The 14,415-nt window shown below is 44.8% G+C and overlaps 2 protein-coding genes across 3 annotated transcripts in view; both read right to left on the bottom strand.

The window, feature by feature from the left end:
* Positions 1 to 2,086, bottom strand: part of mgat3b (beta-1,4-mannosyl-glycoprotein 4-beta-N-acetylglucosaminyltransferase b) — an 80,859-nt gene extending 78,773 nt beyond the window's left edge. For both annotated transcript variants that reach the window (XM_069168310.1, XM_069168309.1), the window contains exon 1: positions 1,225 to 2,086. The gene's annotated coding sequence lies outside the window, so the exon portion shown is untranslated. The remainder of the gene's footprint in view (positions 1 to 1,224) is intronic.
* An 11,121-nt stretch (positions 2,087 to 13,207) lies between these two features.
* Positions 13,208 to 13,881, bottom strand: LOC138208740 (putative per-hexamer repeat protein 5). The gene is made up of 2 exons (XM_069166832.1): positions 13,866 to 13,881; positions 13,208 to 13,764 (listed from the first exon to the last, which is right to left on the bottom strand). Exons 1-2 carry the CDS (start codon positions 13,879 to 13,881, stop codon positions 13,208 to 13,210), a joined length of 573 nt encoding a protein of 190 aa, XP_069022933.1.
* Positions 13,882 to 14,415: the final 534 nt, after the last annotated feature.

Below are 14,415 nucleotides of genomic sequence, written 5' to 3' on the forward strand. Positions count from 1 at the left end.
GACCCCCGAGCAGCGTCCAGGGAGTCAGAGTCCGCCCTCGTGGGAAATTAGAAATGGATTCGGGAGGCAGCTGTGGCGGGGCTTTTTGGTTACTTTGGTTTGACTGGACGTAAGATGAAAATAGTTTTTGTCAGCGAGGCTCGCAGTCGCCGCATCCAGACGACAACGGCCCGGGGCGGGGTGATTCGGACGAGGCGAGATGACGTGTGGCACGGCTGCGGAGAAGTGGCGGTGACAGGACTGAACGCTGCCGTCGGTTCAGGTGTTTTTAGGTGGGAAATGTGATGTGTGACAGTGGGAGCATGACAAAGCGGCCTGGAGAACACGGCAGCGTCAGTGGGCACTTAAATCACCTTATAAAGGTACGGTTGGGCGACCAAAATGGGAATCCACCCCGAAATCCTGGCAGTGTTAGTGCAACATCAATCCACTGAGCCACTCTGAACTGTCAGTGATGTGAGAGTGTGAAGACTACATTGTTTTGAAGGTTATATAAGCCTGGCCTGTGGTCGCTGTGTGTCTCTTTAAGTTAATTTGGCATCTCTTTGGCGGCCATTTCTGTTTCTTTGTGTTGGTTTTGATTCTTTTTTAATCAGCTGTATCTTGTTGTGTCTCCTTATGGGACATGTTCCAGATAAATGCCCCGGGGTCCCCTGACCTATTGGCCCCTGTCGACCCATTCAGTTATCTATCCATCCATGGAAGACTCGTATTAAAACCAAGACATCCAGGACAAAACCTAAATAGAATACAGGAGAGTAATAGCATGATAATAACAACAATAACAATATCTCCCATAGTACACCGTACATCCAGCCTCGTCAAAAGTCCATCTGTTTATTCCCACTCTTCCTCCTGATTTGTGAGAGGCAACTTCATCCGCACCCCACACACACGCGTGCGTAATTCCCCCCCCCCCCCCCCCCCCCCCCACACACACACCACCCCACCACCCCACCACCACCATTGTAAGTGCAGTGGCAGGGGTCTTCATGTCACAAACCGTCCTGCTCCCCTCCACACACACACACACACAGAAACACACAGAAACACACAGAAACACACACACACACACACACACACACACACGCACACACACACACACACACACACACACACACACACACACACACACACACACACACGCCCAACCTTCAAACCCCTGAATTATTAAAAAATAAACAAACAAAAAAGAACAAAAAAAAGCAGAGCATCTCCTCTTACCCATCTGTGCCTTGGTCGGATGTCTTTCAGAGGTTCATGGTGGATGAGAGCCCTGCTGATCCGAGTCGAGTCGTTCCGTTTTGCTGCAGAAGCCGCTATGCCATCGCATTGGTGATGCTGGAGACTCGGTGAGAACCGGGGGGCCGGGGTCTCTCTCTCTAGCTCTGTCTGCCTGTCGCTCTGCCTCAGCCCGGGTTACTCCGCACTCATCTCGCCTTGTTTTCCCACCTCTCCGGCTTTTATCCGCCGGATCGGATGCGCCGATAACCGTCCCGAGCAGGACCTACAGTAGGAGGGGGTGGGGGTTGGAAGAGGTCCTTGTCGGTCGCGGTGATGGCTCAGCCTCCTCTTTTCCCTCTGGTGTATATTCTACGAAAGAGCGGGCAGCAGCTTGACCAGAAAATCAAAGATTAAAATGAAGAGAAATCGGAGCTACTTTGATGCGCAAAACAATGAGCCGAGCGGCGTGAAAAGGATGGAGATGAGAGATGATAAGGGACACGGGGGTGGCGGTGGTGGTGGTGGTGGTGGAGGAGGGGGTGAGGGGGGAGGTGATCGCCGCTGTCTGCCGTCCTATTCGCCGTTTTCTGTCGTGTTTACGAGCCGCTGTCGCCTCCTCCTCCCTCCGTCTTTTCTATCTCTCCGCGATGCGTCTCCCTCTTTTCCGTTCTCCGCGCTGCACCCGCCGTGACGCCTTTTCCGCTGATATGAAAAGACGAACCCCCTCCTGCTGTCCTCTGCTTTACGTCTTTTTCATCATCTTCCCTCTCGATCGGCAGCGAGGAGGAGGAGGTGGGGACGACCGTGTGGGGGGGCAAGTGAAAGAAAACGAAGGGGGCGGAAGGAGGAGCCCCGCGAGAAGAGAGCTCCTCCCCGTTATGCCGCTTATCAGGGGTGGAGGGGGGGGGGGGGGGGCGTGTGTGTGTGTGTGTGTGTGTGTGTGTGTGTGTGTGTGGAGGGAGGGAGGGAGGGGAGGGGGGGGGGGGTGGAGGCGACCATCATGAGAAATATAAAGCATGAAATAGGAGCGGAGGGGCGGAAGTGAACTCGCGCAGGAAAGGCTACTATTAATTCTGTTTTCCAATGATTGCTGTAAAAAGTCGTGAATTTATTCAACTGCATACAATCTCTGCAGATCTAGAAAGCAAGACTAAAATGCCAGAGGCTAATGCATACCGGGGGGAAAAAAAACAAAAGTTGCACAGATTCAATAAGGTGCTATTTGTAGACATTTCCCATAGCGGTCAAAGAATGTGAAGTATGGCCTGAGGGCGGCGCCAGAGGAACAGCAGCTGGAAACGGGACCGTTGGACACTTTGGGAAACGTTGAGTGTTTTGAGTTAGATAGTATATTCATGTAGTCATTGCCATCACCCTCTCCTGTGTATTCAGTATGATGGAGTCAGAACCTGCTTGGACTCATTTAGATATTTAATTTCTTTAATTTGCAAAGACTAAAAGTGAACTTTTTGTTTGGTTTAATTTAATTGAATTTGAAACTGCAGTCATATAATATGGGATATATGGCATAGTTTGATTTGAGACAGTCAATATGACGCTATCCATTAAACATGTGTTTAAATAATTGAAAGACACACTTTGGCTGCCACCCGACATCCTTTTTTTGCACCATTAGACACTACCAGGTGTCAAGGCGGATGTGTGGTTGTTGTCAGAGTGACAGGAGATCTGAGCTTCACAGTCGGAAGTACGACTTGAGTGTTAACATGAGACTTTTTGCTGGTCGGGAACCTGGTCGCTACCGTAACTTTTACATGACATAAATTCAGCATGAACTTCTGTTCAATTTACATTCTCTAAGACTCAGTGAGACTCGCTGCACTCTGTAATCGATTTAGACAGGGAAGCCCAATATTGGATTTTTTTTTTTTTTTTTTTTTGCATATCTAATATACTAATATTTTCCAGATCTTTTGGCCAATAAAATATGTTTTTTCCAGGTATTTGAACATAAAGTCTCTCCTGTAGCTCTGCTCTTATTGTGATGGCTGACTGACAAATGCAGACATAACATGCAATGGGTTTTAAAAATGCACACATTCCTTGGGCAAAATAAGAAAACCTCTACGGTGATCATGTAAAACATGCCATATTTAACATTCTTTCACACAAAATGGAAAGATTGATGCTACTTAAACAGACTTAGATGGTGCTCTTCCGAAGACAGCCCTGAACTATTTAGGCATAACGAAGGCATCATTTTATCTGTCTGTCATATTGAGAGAAATGTTAATTTCAGGCTGATGTCGATACTTTATATAAGCCGATAACAACAACGTACCGATATCATCATTTGAAAGTATTCTGGATGTGCATTTTGTCATGAAATGTACATGTAATACTACGTGTAGTCCTTCAAAAATCAGGACACTGTGGCAACCTTGTCCAGGGTTTCTGATCCGTTCTGTTGTATTAGACAGAAAGAAAAACAAAATCACGATGACAACCAATGAGATCGTGTTCTTTGTGGAGTCAGTCTCTCAGTCACAGAAGCCAAATACATCAGAGTTCAGACACAAACCAAACAGGCTTCATCATGGCTGTTAATCACAATCCAGAAATGACAGATTTGCTGGTTGTAGTAGAATCAGAGACAGACCATCCCTGCTGCAGACAAATCCTGAACCTGCATAATATTACAGTCCGTGTTTACTTGGATATGAACAACCCGGTTTCTCCGTGCTTCAGGTCACCGAATACGCAGAATAGCACAGGAACTGCCGTGCATCTAAACCTTTTCATGATCAGAACTGGTTTCCTCTGTACAGCGGCAACATGGCGACGCATGCAACGACTCATTTAACACTATTGAACAAGGATTAGAAAGCTGCTGAGGGATCGACAACCCTGAGATCAAATAAAAAGTCAGGACAGCGGATGTTCCGGTGGCCGAGTACTGAAGGCACCTATTACGCTGGTCCAGGTTCAGTGCCAGCCGAGGACAAGTGCTGCATGTCAAACCTCTCGTTCTTCTCGGGTTTCTGATCTTCTGCGATGCTGTCCTCTAATAAATATCAGAATGCCAAAAAGGATCTTTTAAAAGATCAGGCACACCTACACACAAAAAGCAAACAGACACTCAAAGAAGAGAAACAAACTGATCTGGACCTGTGTCCCCAATGAGCTGTGTTCTTACTACAAACAGGATTCAGCACCACGGGCAGCGACAATGCAGACAACAACATTTTAGGCAGACAGATGTTGGATACGTGATGTTCAGCTTTTGGGCACCATCAATGTAACAAATGTCACAGTAATTCATTGAACAGCTATACGTTTTAATCAAAACCAAAGAAGTCAATCTCAAAGGGCAGGTGGGGACGAGGACTGCCTGAGCAGTGCGGCTAACATATGCATTCAATTACGTGTCAAACTTATACCATTAACTATCAAGCACCACCAAAAACGGCTTGTCTGATAATGTTACAAGTCGTCTCTGCTTAATGCGGATGAATAGAAAGGGCAAACAAACTCCCTCGGGACGCAGAAGGTCTTTGACAGGGTGGACCGGAGGCATCTTAAACATGTCCTCCACAGACTCGGCTTCGGTCCAGGATTTTGAAGTGGACGTATATAAACATACCCAAGGCGGCAATACAGACAAATAGTGATTAGAGAATTTTTCAAGTTATCAAGAGTCCAGTATTCCCATTTCTGATTGCATTAAAGCCTCCAGCGGTAGCAACAAGGACCGCAAGGGAAGGGAAGGGAGTGATGAGTGGAGCAGATGAACATAACTTTGGTTTGATTTGGAGACAACATTTTACTGCGACTAAAGAAATCCAGAAAGAGTTGAGTGATTTTCATCAGTTTTAGGGTATAAGGTAAAGTGACAGAAGCAGTGAAGCAGTAAAGATGTCAGGCATTGTAGTTACGTAAATTCGGAAACACATGCTTAATTGGGACATTGGATCCTGATACAAATACTCCGAAATTTCAAAACAAACAAACCTGGACAGTTATGTTCATAACGGTACGGTTTGTATTTGATTTGGGGTTCAAATTTGTCATGTGTTGAGTGTCTAGCTTTACAAGCCTTTTTTTTTATTTATTTATTTATTTTTTTTTATTTAAAAGTTTGAAAAGTAGCAAAAGTTAGGTCTGCAGTCCTGGTCAAGTTTATAATCTTATTTTCTTATTACATTGTTCCTGCATTAAAATAAGTTAATTACAGACCAAATTTGACATTTGAAAATCTGACCTTCTTTTATTACAGACACACACAAAAAAGTTATAAGTAATTCAAATAATTTTGATATTGACACTCTGGCATTATACTGGCAAGCACATCAAAACCTTTCAAACAGATCCTATTACAACAGTAAAGTTGAACTTCGACTGCAGTGGGGTAAAAGTGCCCAAAAACGGTACTTTTATAAATGATCTATCACTTAAGGTCATGCTATTACCCAAGCACAGCCACAGTGCGGGTCAACTTATCACAATAAGTAGTATGAAACTGTAAACACAGCAGTTGATAAAAGACATGGTGCTTGACAGGTTTTGTCTTGGCATGATGACACAACACACAGAGAACAATGAAACAAATGTCAAATGTTTACCACAGACAGTTTCCACCCATTACTTCCAAAGGTGATTCTAATCATTGGCACCGAATGTGAAACCCAAGATTTTATTTTGGTGAATTTGAGGCTGTCGGTTTTTTTTTTTTACATTTTTATTCCATAATGTAAGTGACAACAAAATGTGCATTTTACTTCATGTGTTTGAGCATTTCACCTTTATTAAGAGGCACAAAGAGGAACACGTGTTTGCATGTTCAAATGTATCCAAAAAGTTAACAAACTACACCCCCCCACCCCACCCCCACCCGACTGTATGTTCAGGTTTTGCTGGGTGATTTCAGAAACTCAGGCCTGGGACGTTTTCCAGCTTTTGACAAGTTTGTGGAGACAGATGTTACTCCAGTGCACTTTCTTATTATTTGTGCTGGTTTGATGCTGTAGCTGTAATAACTTTCTCCTGGCACTGGTGACGAATGGTGACTGGATTCGCCTATTTACTACTGTGCCAAACGGTTGTTTGACAAGTTTGGTTAGCGCATATTACTCTAATTTTCTGTGGAGCCATTTCTGGGTTCGTATCAGGTTTTAGTTGAGTCACTTTTTGTCAGACACAAGCCTTTCGCTCGTGTTAAAAAGAAGTCCAGGTGTTCATTATTTGGCAGCGGTGATACTGTTCCGACCAACAATAGCCTGTGACCCATTTCTTTTTAACGAGTGTCTGCTTCAGTAAGTCAGTGGAGTTGGCAACCCCTCAGCTTGTTATGGATTAAAATACAGCTGAATGCTGGACTTTCCCTGAGTGTCACATCTTCCATATCAGCCCGAGATCTTTAACCTCAGAGCCTCCATCTGTTCTCCCCTCTGAGCAGTCAGCAGCCGTTGGAGGGAGGCTTCTGCCTGTTATTAAATATTGATATCAGTCTGCCAACATCCTCCTCTATGAGAGTGGCAGAGGTGTCTGCTCTCGACAACAGGAGAATGTCTGAAAAGGAGTTTTAGTAATACCTGGAGGCAAATGATCCGAACAAAGTAAAACGCCTCTTTCAGGTTGTGCTCTGCGGTCAGGGACACAGCTACTGTTAAAGACAGCACAGATACACCTTCTGAAGTTATAGCTCAGTTTTGGAAAATGTACATGTTTAGTTATTTAAGTGTCATACCTCTCAGTATTTCTACCATCTGGGCTAGAACAATGTCTTCGATCGAAACAACACAATAACCCCGCTTCACTTATATTGTGCAATTAATGAATACTCCGTTCTGGTAGTCAACGTCCTGCATGCTGAAGACATGGCTGAAAAAAAATGCAAGAAAGTTTGGCAGGGGCTAGATTGTTTTGGGCACACGACCGGGTCTGTTCATCTCTTAAAACCTCAAGACGAAGAGGATGCTCCTGGTCAGCAGCAGCGAGAACCGAGACCCGTTAAATAATCAGACCAGGGAAGAACCACGAACCGGTGGGCAATATGCTGCAACAAGTGTGATGGGTGAGCTTCTGAAGACGAACAACCAAATCCTTCTGCTCCCTTTGCCGATTCTCTAATCAAGCACCAAATCAACAAAGAACAAAATTAGCAGCCAGATGATTGTTAGCAGAGAGCGAAAGGCAAGAAAGGTGGTTATTCATCAGCAAGCTACAAATACTGATCATATACTGAAACGGCTCGTCCAGCGTTGCCATATATTACCACTCCCGCCCGCTTTGCGGGACAAAACATTGTGTTAGGTGAGAAAAATACTCACTCATTGTGCATCTGCCTTCGAAGCCCCGTTGGGTTTAGTTGTCTTTTCCAGTTTATCTCCGATACGCTTCAGAAGGTCTTTAGTCTGAACACAGTTCAGTGAGTTTGTAATTCACAACATGAACCGCCAGGACCAATTCGGTTTGAGTCTGATTATTTGATTATTCAAGCGGGTCGGGCTCTGCGCTGCAGTGGATCAATAAACTGTGAGGTGGCGGCGGGTCTTCCACAACTGCCGGTCTGATGCGTGTCCGAAATTAGACGAAATAAACTAAGAGAAAAAAGCTGAAACCAGAGGAGGCTTTGCTGAAACTTGTCAAATTCAGCCTGTGTTCTGAATCACTAAACAGCTGATTTATAGCCGCCAGTTCAGTTTGAAGGTAAATCTCTCCTGTTCTCTGTTCAGCGGCCTTCGGCAGAATCACACAAGGTATTTTTTTTCTATGAACAAAAAAAGAAAAGAAGCGCAGACAGAGATCTTCAGATGTAAAAACTATTTGAGTGGAGGGAAAAACAACTAATGAACCTGTGGTAACATGACGGTAACATGTGGAAGCACCGAGTCAGATATGAACACAGGAACGTGACACAAAGAGCTGCATTCACTATTTCTGTTGCTTTTTCAGAGGACGTCCGTTTAGTAGGTGGTCCTTCAATTTCTGCCATACGCGTCCTAGACCACCTCTGAATGTCTGAGCAGGTCGGATCTCAAAGCATTCTTGGTTGCTTTCGCACCTTTCACATACTTTTAGCAGACCGCTTGCGATCCGATCCCCCAGGGTGCAAGTTATAACCAAGTGTGCTGAGGGTCCATGCCTCAATAGGTCAGGGCAAAAAAAACAAAAAACAGCTGTTTTAAGGCAATGGTGGTCGTAATATTTCGGTTTGGTTCACCAGTGTACAAGGTCCCAAACTTTCCAACTATGCGTTAATAGACTGTAGTCTATTTCCAATGAGCAGAGAAACACCGACATGCTACCTTGCTTTCTGATACTCTTTCAAGGATCAGAACTCTGCTGAATGGACGGGATATTAATGAGAATTTCGGCCATCGACCATCTTACATCCTGAATATCAGATGACATGTCATATTCCAACCGTGGCAAGAATACTGACAGGAAAAAAATTTAATACATAAACATTTTTGCTTCAATACCAAAACGTTTACTGAACACTGGAACAAAAAAAGTCACTTTCTGTCTCAACATCTGAAACCTTAAATGCTTAAAAGCCTTAGTTCAATTAGTTAGAATGTATTTTTCTTCGATTTTTGTACACACACACGCACACACACACACACACACACACACACACACACACACACACGCACACACACACACACACACACACACACACACACACACGCACGCACACGCACACGATGCAAAATATTCAGAAAAGGAGCCTTCTCAGATGACACTGGAGATATGAGGCACTTTGATCCAAGTCCAGACAAACTGAAACGTTAGTGCTGCTCGTAGATTTCCTCTCTGCGACGACTGAGGTTCCCCCAGATAAAATTCCACAGTGACAGACAGAAATGTGGAGCTGGAGAGCAACCATCAGACTGAACTCAAGGAAAGGTCAGGAAGACAGAAGTGTATGTATGTGTGTGAGGAGAGGGAGAGTGTTATGTGTGCTTTCGTTCTTCCATAAAGTGCCAATAGCACAGAAAGAGAAAGAGAGCTGCGTGTTTGTGGATTTGTATCACTTTTGGACAGATACAAGTTTCCATGACCAGCGGATTTTGTTAGAACTCAAAGGTCTGAGATTATTGCTGATTATTTTTTTTATGATTTCCTGTTTTTGCAAGCTGTGACTGTTGAACACACAAAAAAGAACCTCGTGGATATGTCTTTCTAAAAGCCAGAGTCGCGAGTGAACATATGTTTTAACAAAAAAGAAAAACTAAGAACTAACTTATACTGTGTGGTGTTTTTCCTCCTCGGGACATTATTTGTGGTGATTTCTGCCTTTTAAAATAAAAGTGACCAACAAGTAACAGTTGCTCGCAAAGAAGCTGCATCAGAAGCTGCAGCAGCGGAGTTTACTCCCAGAGACGGAGCGTCTGACGTCATTACACTCAGCACGAATTTAAAAACATTTGACAGGACAGAGATCACAGAATTTCTCCGACACAACCAGACAGACAGACAGACAGACAGACAGACAGACAGACAGACAGACAGAGCTCCTCATCTCATCTCCGCATTCTCTCACATCTTTACCTTTTCCGCTGCTTGTGTTCCTCTTGCGTTCCACCTTGGCTTCAGTAACCAGTCCAGCTCCGGTCAAAGTCTGTCCTCTGTCGAGTCCTAATCTGACTTCAATAAAAAGCTTTGCCACCTTTTCAAGGTGAGAAAAATCAGGTGTGTGTGTGTGCTGAACAAACAGTGACAAACTGCAGCGCTTGATTGGTTGTTATTACACCCTAAACACACCCACAGAGTGCCAGGTCCATCTGTCACGGGTAACTTCACTCTGTAACAATAGAAATAAAAAGAGGAAATTGTATAAATAGTATCGATGGTGGTGCTTTTCTTAGTCTTTTTTTTTTATTTTTTTTAATAACTTTAAATACATCAACTCAAGAAAGAGAACAGGATCAGGAATACATTCATGTCTTGCATACATTTACTATTGCTTGGTGTGGTGGTGCTTGAGAACTTGCGCTTGAACTTGAAGGTGCTGCAAGTGATCTGGAAATCTAGCTCCACATTGCCATCTGATGGACCGCTCGAAACAAACAGCAAGAGGCAAGTCAGAGCAGTGGAGGGTTATGTTCAGTCACGGCAGCCAAGTACGGGCAATGTTTTAGGTGTTGGGTCAAAACAGACACATTACCAGACAATAGAGAGTGACGAAAATGAATTTCATTTCATGTTAGGCTCCAAATTTAGCCTATCCCGGCTCACTTTTGGGCAAAGGCAGCGTACAACCAGGACAGGTCGCCAGCCCATCACGCGGCCACACACAGACAGACGGAAACAAAGACGATCCACGCGCTCATTCGGGCCAATTTGTAGAATCGCCAATTAACCTGGACGGTGGGAGGAAGCCGGAGTACCCGGAGAGAACCCAGAACCTCCTCGCTGTGAGGCGACGGCGCTAACCGCTGCGCCGCTCTGCCGCCCTTTAAACACAAAACCAGCGAATCAAACACCACGCAGCAACATACCACGCCAGCCTGACCGCGCCTACTGTCGCTGACCGCTTCAATTCTGTTCGCTGCGTTAACAGTCCGGTAACTCGGCTCGTATTAAAAAAAAAATGTCCCCTCTGGGATTCATAAAGTAAATACCTACCTACCTATTAACGTATTGGTTGCAGCGGTGGCAGAGTGTCACGCCAGGCCATACCACACCTTTTTAGGAACTGGATTTTCAAAAAGGTCATTTGAACGATGAGTGAACTCATTATGTCAACACTTTGAGATTATCCTGATTCTTTCTTTCGGCTTTGAAACTTGTAACACAACATGCTGGCGAGGGTGTGTGCACCACAGTGGTATTTTTTTCCAGTTACATTGTTTTCTTCTGTGCTTGGCTTCAGCCTGGTATTGTCCCAAAGGTTACAGTAGACACAAATGACTGGTTTTGAAGAAAGAGGTCATGTGACAAAGTGGGAACAGCGATAAAGTCCCACTATGAGGAAGTGGTTGGATGGAACGAACTCGGGGTTTCCACTGCAGAAACTGGCATTCGGATAGTGAGAAAATTCAAGTTAATGAAGATTTTTGTTATTAATGTAAGCAAGTTACTTTCATAAACGTATATTTGAACCCAAGCCATGATATCTTTCTAAACCCTAAACCTGAGGCACTTTACTTTTCCCACCAAGGTGAGGCAAAACGTGATCAGAGAAAGAAACAATTATTAAACATCAACCAAAACTTAATAAAAATGACTTATATGTGGTAAAATGGAGTAAAACCAGTTTTTATGCTTGATGGTTTTTGTAATATTTTTAATAGCAGCATTTTCGAACTTTGGAATTCATTTAGAAATTAATTTATCTACGATAAACAAACACAACTATTCCATCACTTGGTTAAGCTTAATGCATCCTGGCTAACAGTTCATTTCTTATTTAACTCAAAGCAAAGAAAAAGTATTTCAAACCCAACTATTTATTCATTCAGTTTCCCCCGATTTCTTTCCAACTATACCTGAAGGCACTTGGCAGAGAAATCACAAAACGTTTACAGCTCAGTCTATACGAGTTATGCAGCCTTTTTTTTTTTTATCGCCTGCAGCCCTCAAATCCTCAATACATTTTTTAAACCCTTTGTGGTAGGCTACCTATATAAAAAAGATGAATGTTAATATTTAAAAAAAAAATCCTATTGATTGTAACAGTTGCAGAGCTTAGTACCAACACCAGCAAACACACAGTATATGTATTTGACATTTATGACACGTTACATTTATAGATTTTAGAAAAATATAGATTTCTTAAAATGTATTAATACGTCTCGCTATGGGTGCACACAGCCCTCGCTAACTTCAAAACTCAATTTACTGCTCCGAATGTAACCCAGCTGCATCGTTATGTTGCGACATTATGCATCATTGTGCCTGAGGCAAAGCAGCGTAACAAGTTACTACGTTCCTCGAGCCACTGTTAAAAGACAAGTCCTGTCGTTTGAGGAAAACCAGGGAGTCGAATGTTTAAACAAATAAATAACTCTCGTGTTGTCATCGTCCAAGGTCACGCTGCTTACATCACGCTCATCCTGCAGCCATTCATCACAGCAACACAGGAGGTCATGTTTCTACTGCAGCGAGGCACCGTAGTGTCCGTTTCCCATGCATGAGGCACACACGGGAAAAGGCAGCGGCACTTAAATAACAGTTCCACGAAGCTGGAAGTGAGTTTTAAACAGCGTGAAGGCCTCAACTCGCATCTCGTAACGCCGTCACACTGGCTCCAAAAAGGAACAATATGTTGCTCACTATTTTCGTTACATTTTCCCGAATATTTCCCCTTGACAGTTCAGTCAAAGTTCAAGTTTCTAACAAGTTTTAAAATGTGAAGAACATGAAGGACGCTCTCCAGAGCCGTGGTGTTTGGTTTGTCCCTTCTGGGCTACCGTAGAAACATGGCGGGTCAACATGGCGCACTCCACGGAAGAGGGCTCGCTCAATATATGCAGATATGAAGGGCTCATCCTAAGGTAACGAAAGATTCTTAAACTAATGCGATTATGGAAACATTATGAATATTATATTCAGGTTCTGCCAATAGATCCCTTTAAATCCTTTTCTGGTCCTCCTGCATTTATTGATTGTCTGGCAACAATCCAAATTTGTAATTTTATTTTTTTTTTGTACTGGAGACGATGCATAACCAACCTGACATGATCCAGGGTGCTCTCCGAGGAATGCAACGCTGTGGAGCATTCGGAGACTCAGAAACCGTCACCCTGCTATTCTGACAAGGCCTAATGTGTCTGACATGCATCTCGCTATCACCACTGGGTTCTTTCCAGCACGAACGACAACAGTCAGCCGACGTAAGGTTTCCAAGGTGTTTATTCAACCCAATACAAACTACCCATAAATGCTCCACAATGTCTGTGTCTTTGTCTCTCTAGCAGCCACCCTGCGTCCTCTCTTGCTCGTCTGGTGACCTGCTTGGGTTTTTATCTGGGTTAGGGAGGGACAATCAGGGATGTGATTCAGCTGGGGCTAATTAAGCCCCTTCCAGGCACCGGTCCTTGAACCACTCCCCGGTCCCTGAACCACTCCCCGGTCCCTGAACCACTCCCCAGTCCCTGAACCACTCCCCGGTCCTTGAACCACTCCCCGGTCCTTGAACCACTCCCCGGTCCCTGAACCACTCCCCGGTCCTTGAACCACTCCCCGGTCCTTGAACCACTCCCCGGTCCCTGAACCACTCCCCAGTCCTTGAACCACTCCCCGGTCCCTGAACCACTCCCCGGTCCCTGAACCACTCCCCGGTCCCTGAACCACTCCCCGGTCCCTGAACCACTCCCCTGTCCTTGAACCACTCCCCTGTCCTTGAACCACTCCCCTGTCCTTGAACCACTCCCCGGTCCCTGAACCACTTCCCGGTCCCTGAACCACTCCCCAGTCCCTGAACCACTCCCCGGTCCTTGAACCACTCCCCGGTCCCTGAACCACTCCCCGGTCCTTGAACCACTCCCCGGTCCCTGAACCACTCCCCGGTCCCTGAACCACTCCCCGGTCCCTGAACCACTCCCCCACTCAGTCCCTCCTGCAGCTGAGCTAAACCACGCCCCGCCACCACAATGTCTTAATATACACTCCTACTACTCTGCTCCTCCTCTTCCTCCTCCTCTTCCTCCTCCGCTCCCTCCTCTGGTTACCAGTAGCCGCCTGCATCCGTTTCCAAACATTGGTACTTGCGTACCGTGCTGTGAACAGATCAGGTCCAGTCTACATCCAGGACATGGTCCAACCTTACACCCCAGCCCGCTCCCTCCGCTCTGCTTCCACCAATCGGCTTGTTGCTCCTCACTGAGATAAACACTCTACTAAATCACAACTGTTTGCCGTCCTGGCTCCTAAATGGTGGAATGAGCTCCCCGACATCAGGACAGCAGGAAGTCTGTACATCTTCCACCGCAAACTAAGAACACACCTCTTCAGACTTTACCTGGAATAGTAGAACTTTAGTAGCTTAAAATGACACTTACTGATAGAACTTTGTAGTTTGGCTTTCTTGAAGAAATTGTATTTTCTTGGTTCCTGTTGTTCTGGGTTTTGTACCCTCATGGTTGAAATGCACTTATTGTAAGTCGCTTTGGATAAAAGCGTCAGCTAAATGTAATGTAATGTAATATTACTCTCACTTGTCCAGTCCTGGTTTTACCGGGACAACTCTGAAAACGGTGGTGCAGTTTTCTGTCTGGTGGC

This window comes from Embiotoca jacksoni, unplaced genomic scaffold, assembly GCF_022577435.1.
Source record: "Embiotoca jacksoni isolate LCO1_2020_lvr unplaced genomic scaffold, fEmbJac1.0.p SCAF_4, whole genome shotgun sequence".
Lineage (NCBI taxonomy): Eukaryota > Metazoa > Chordata > Actinopteri > Embiotocidae > Embiotoca > Embiotoca jacksoni.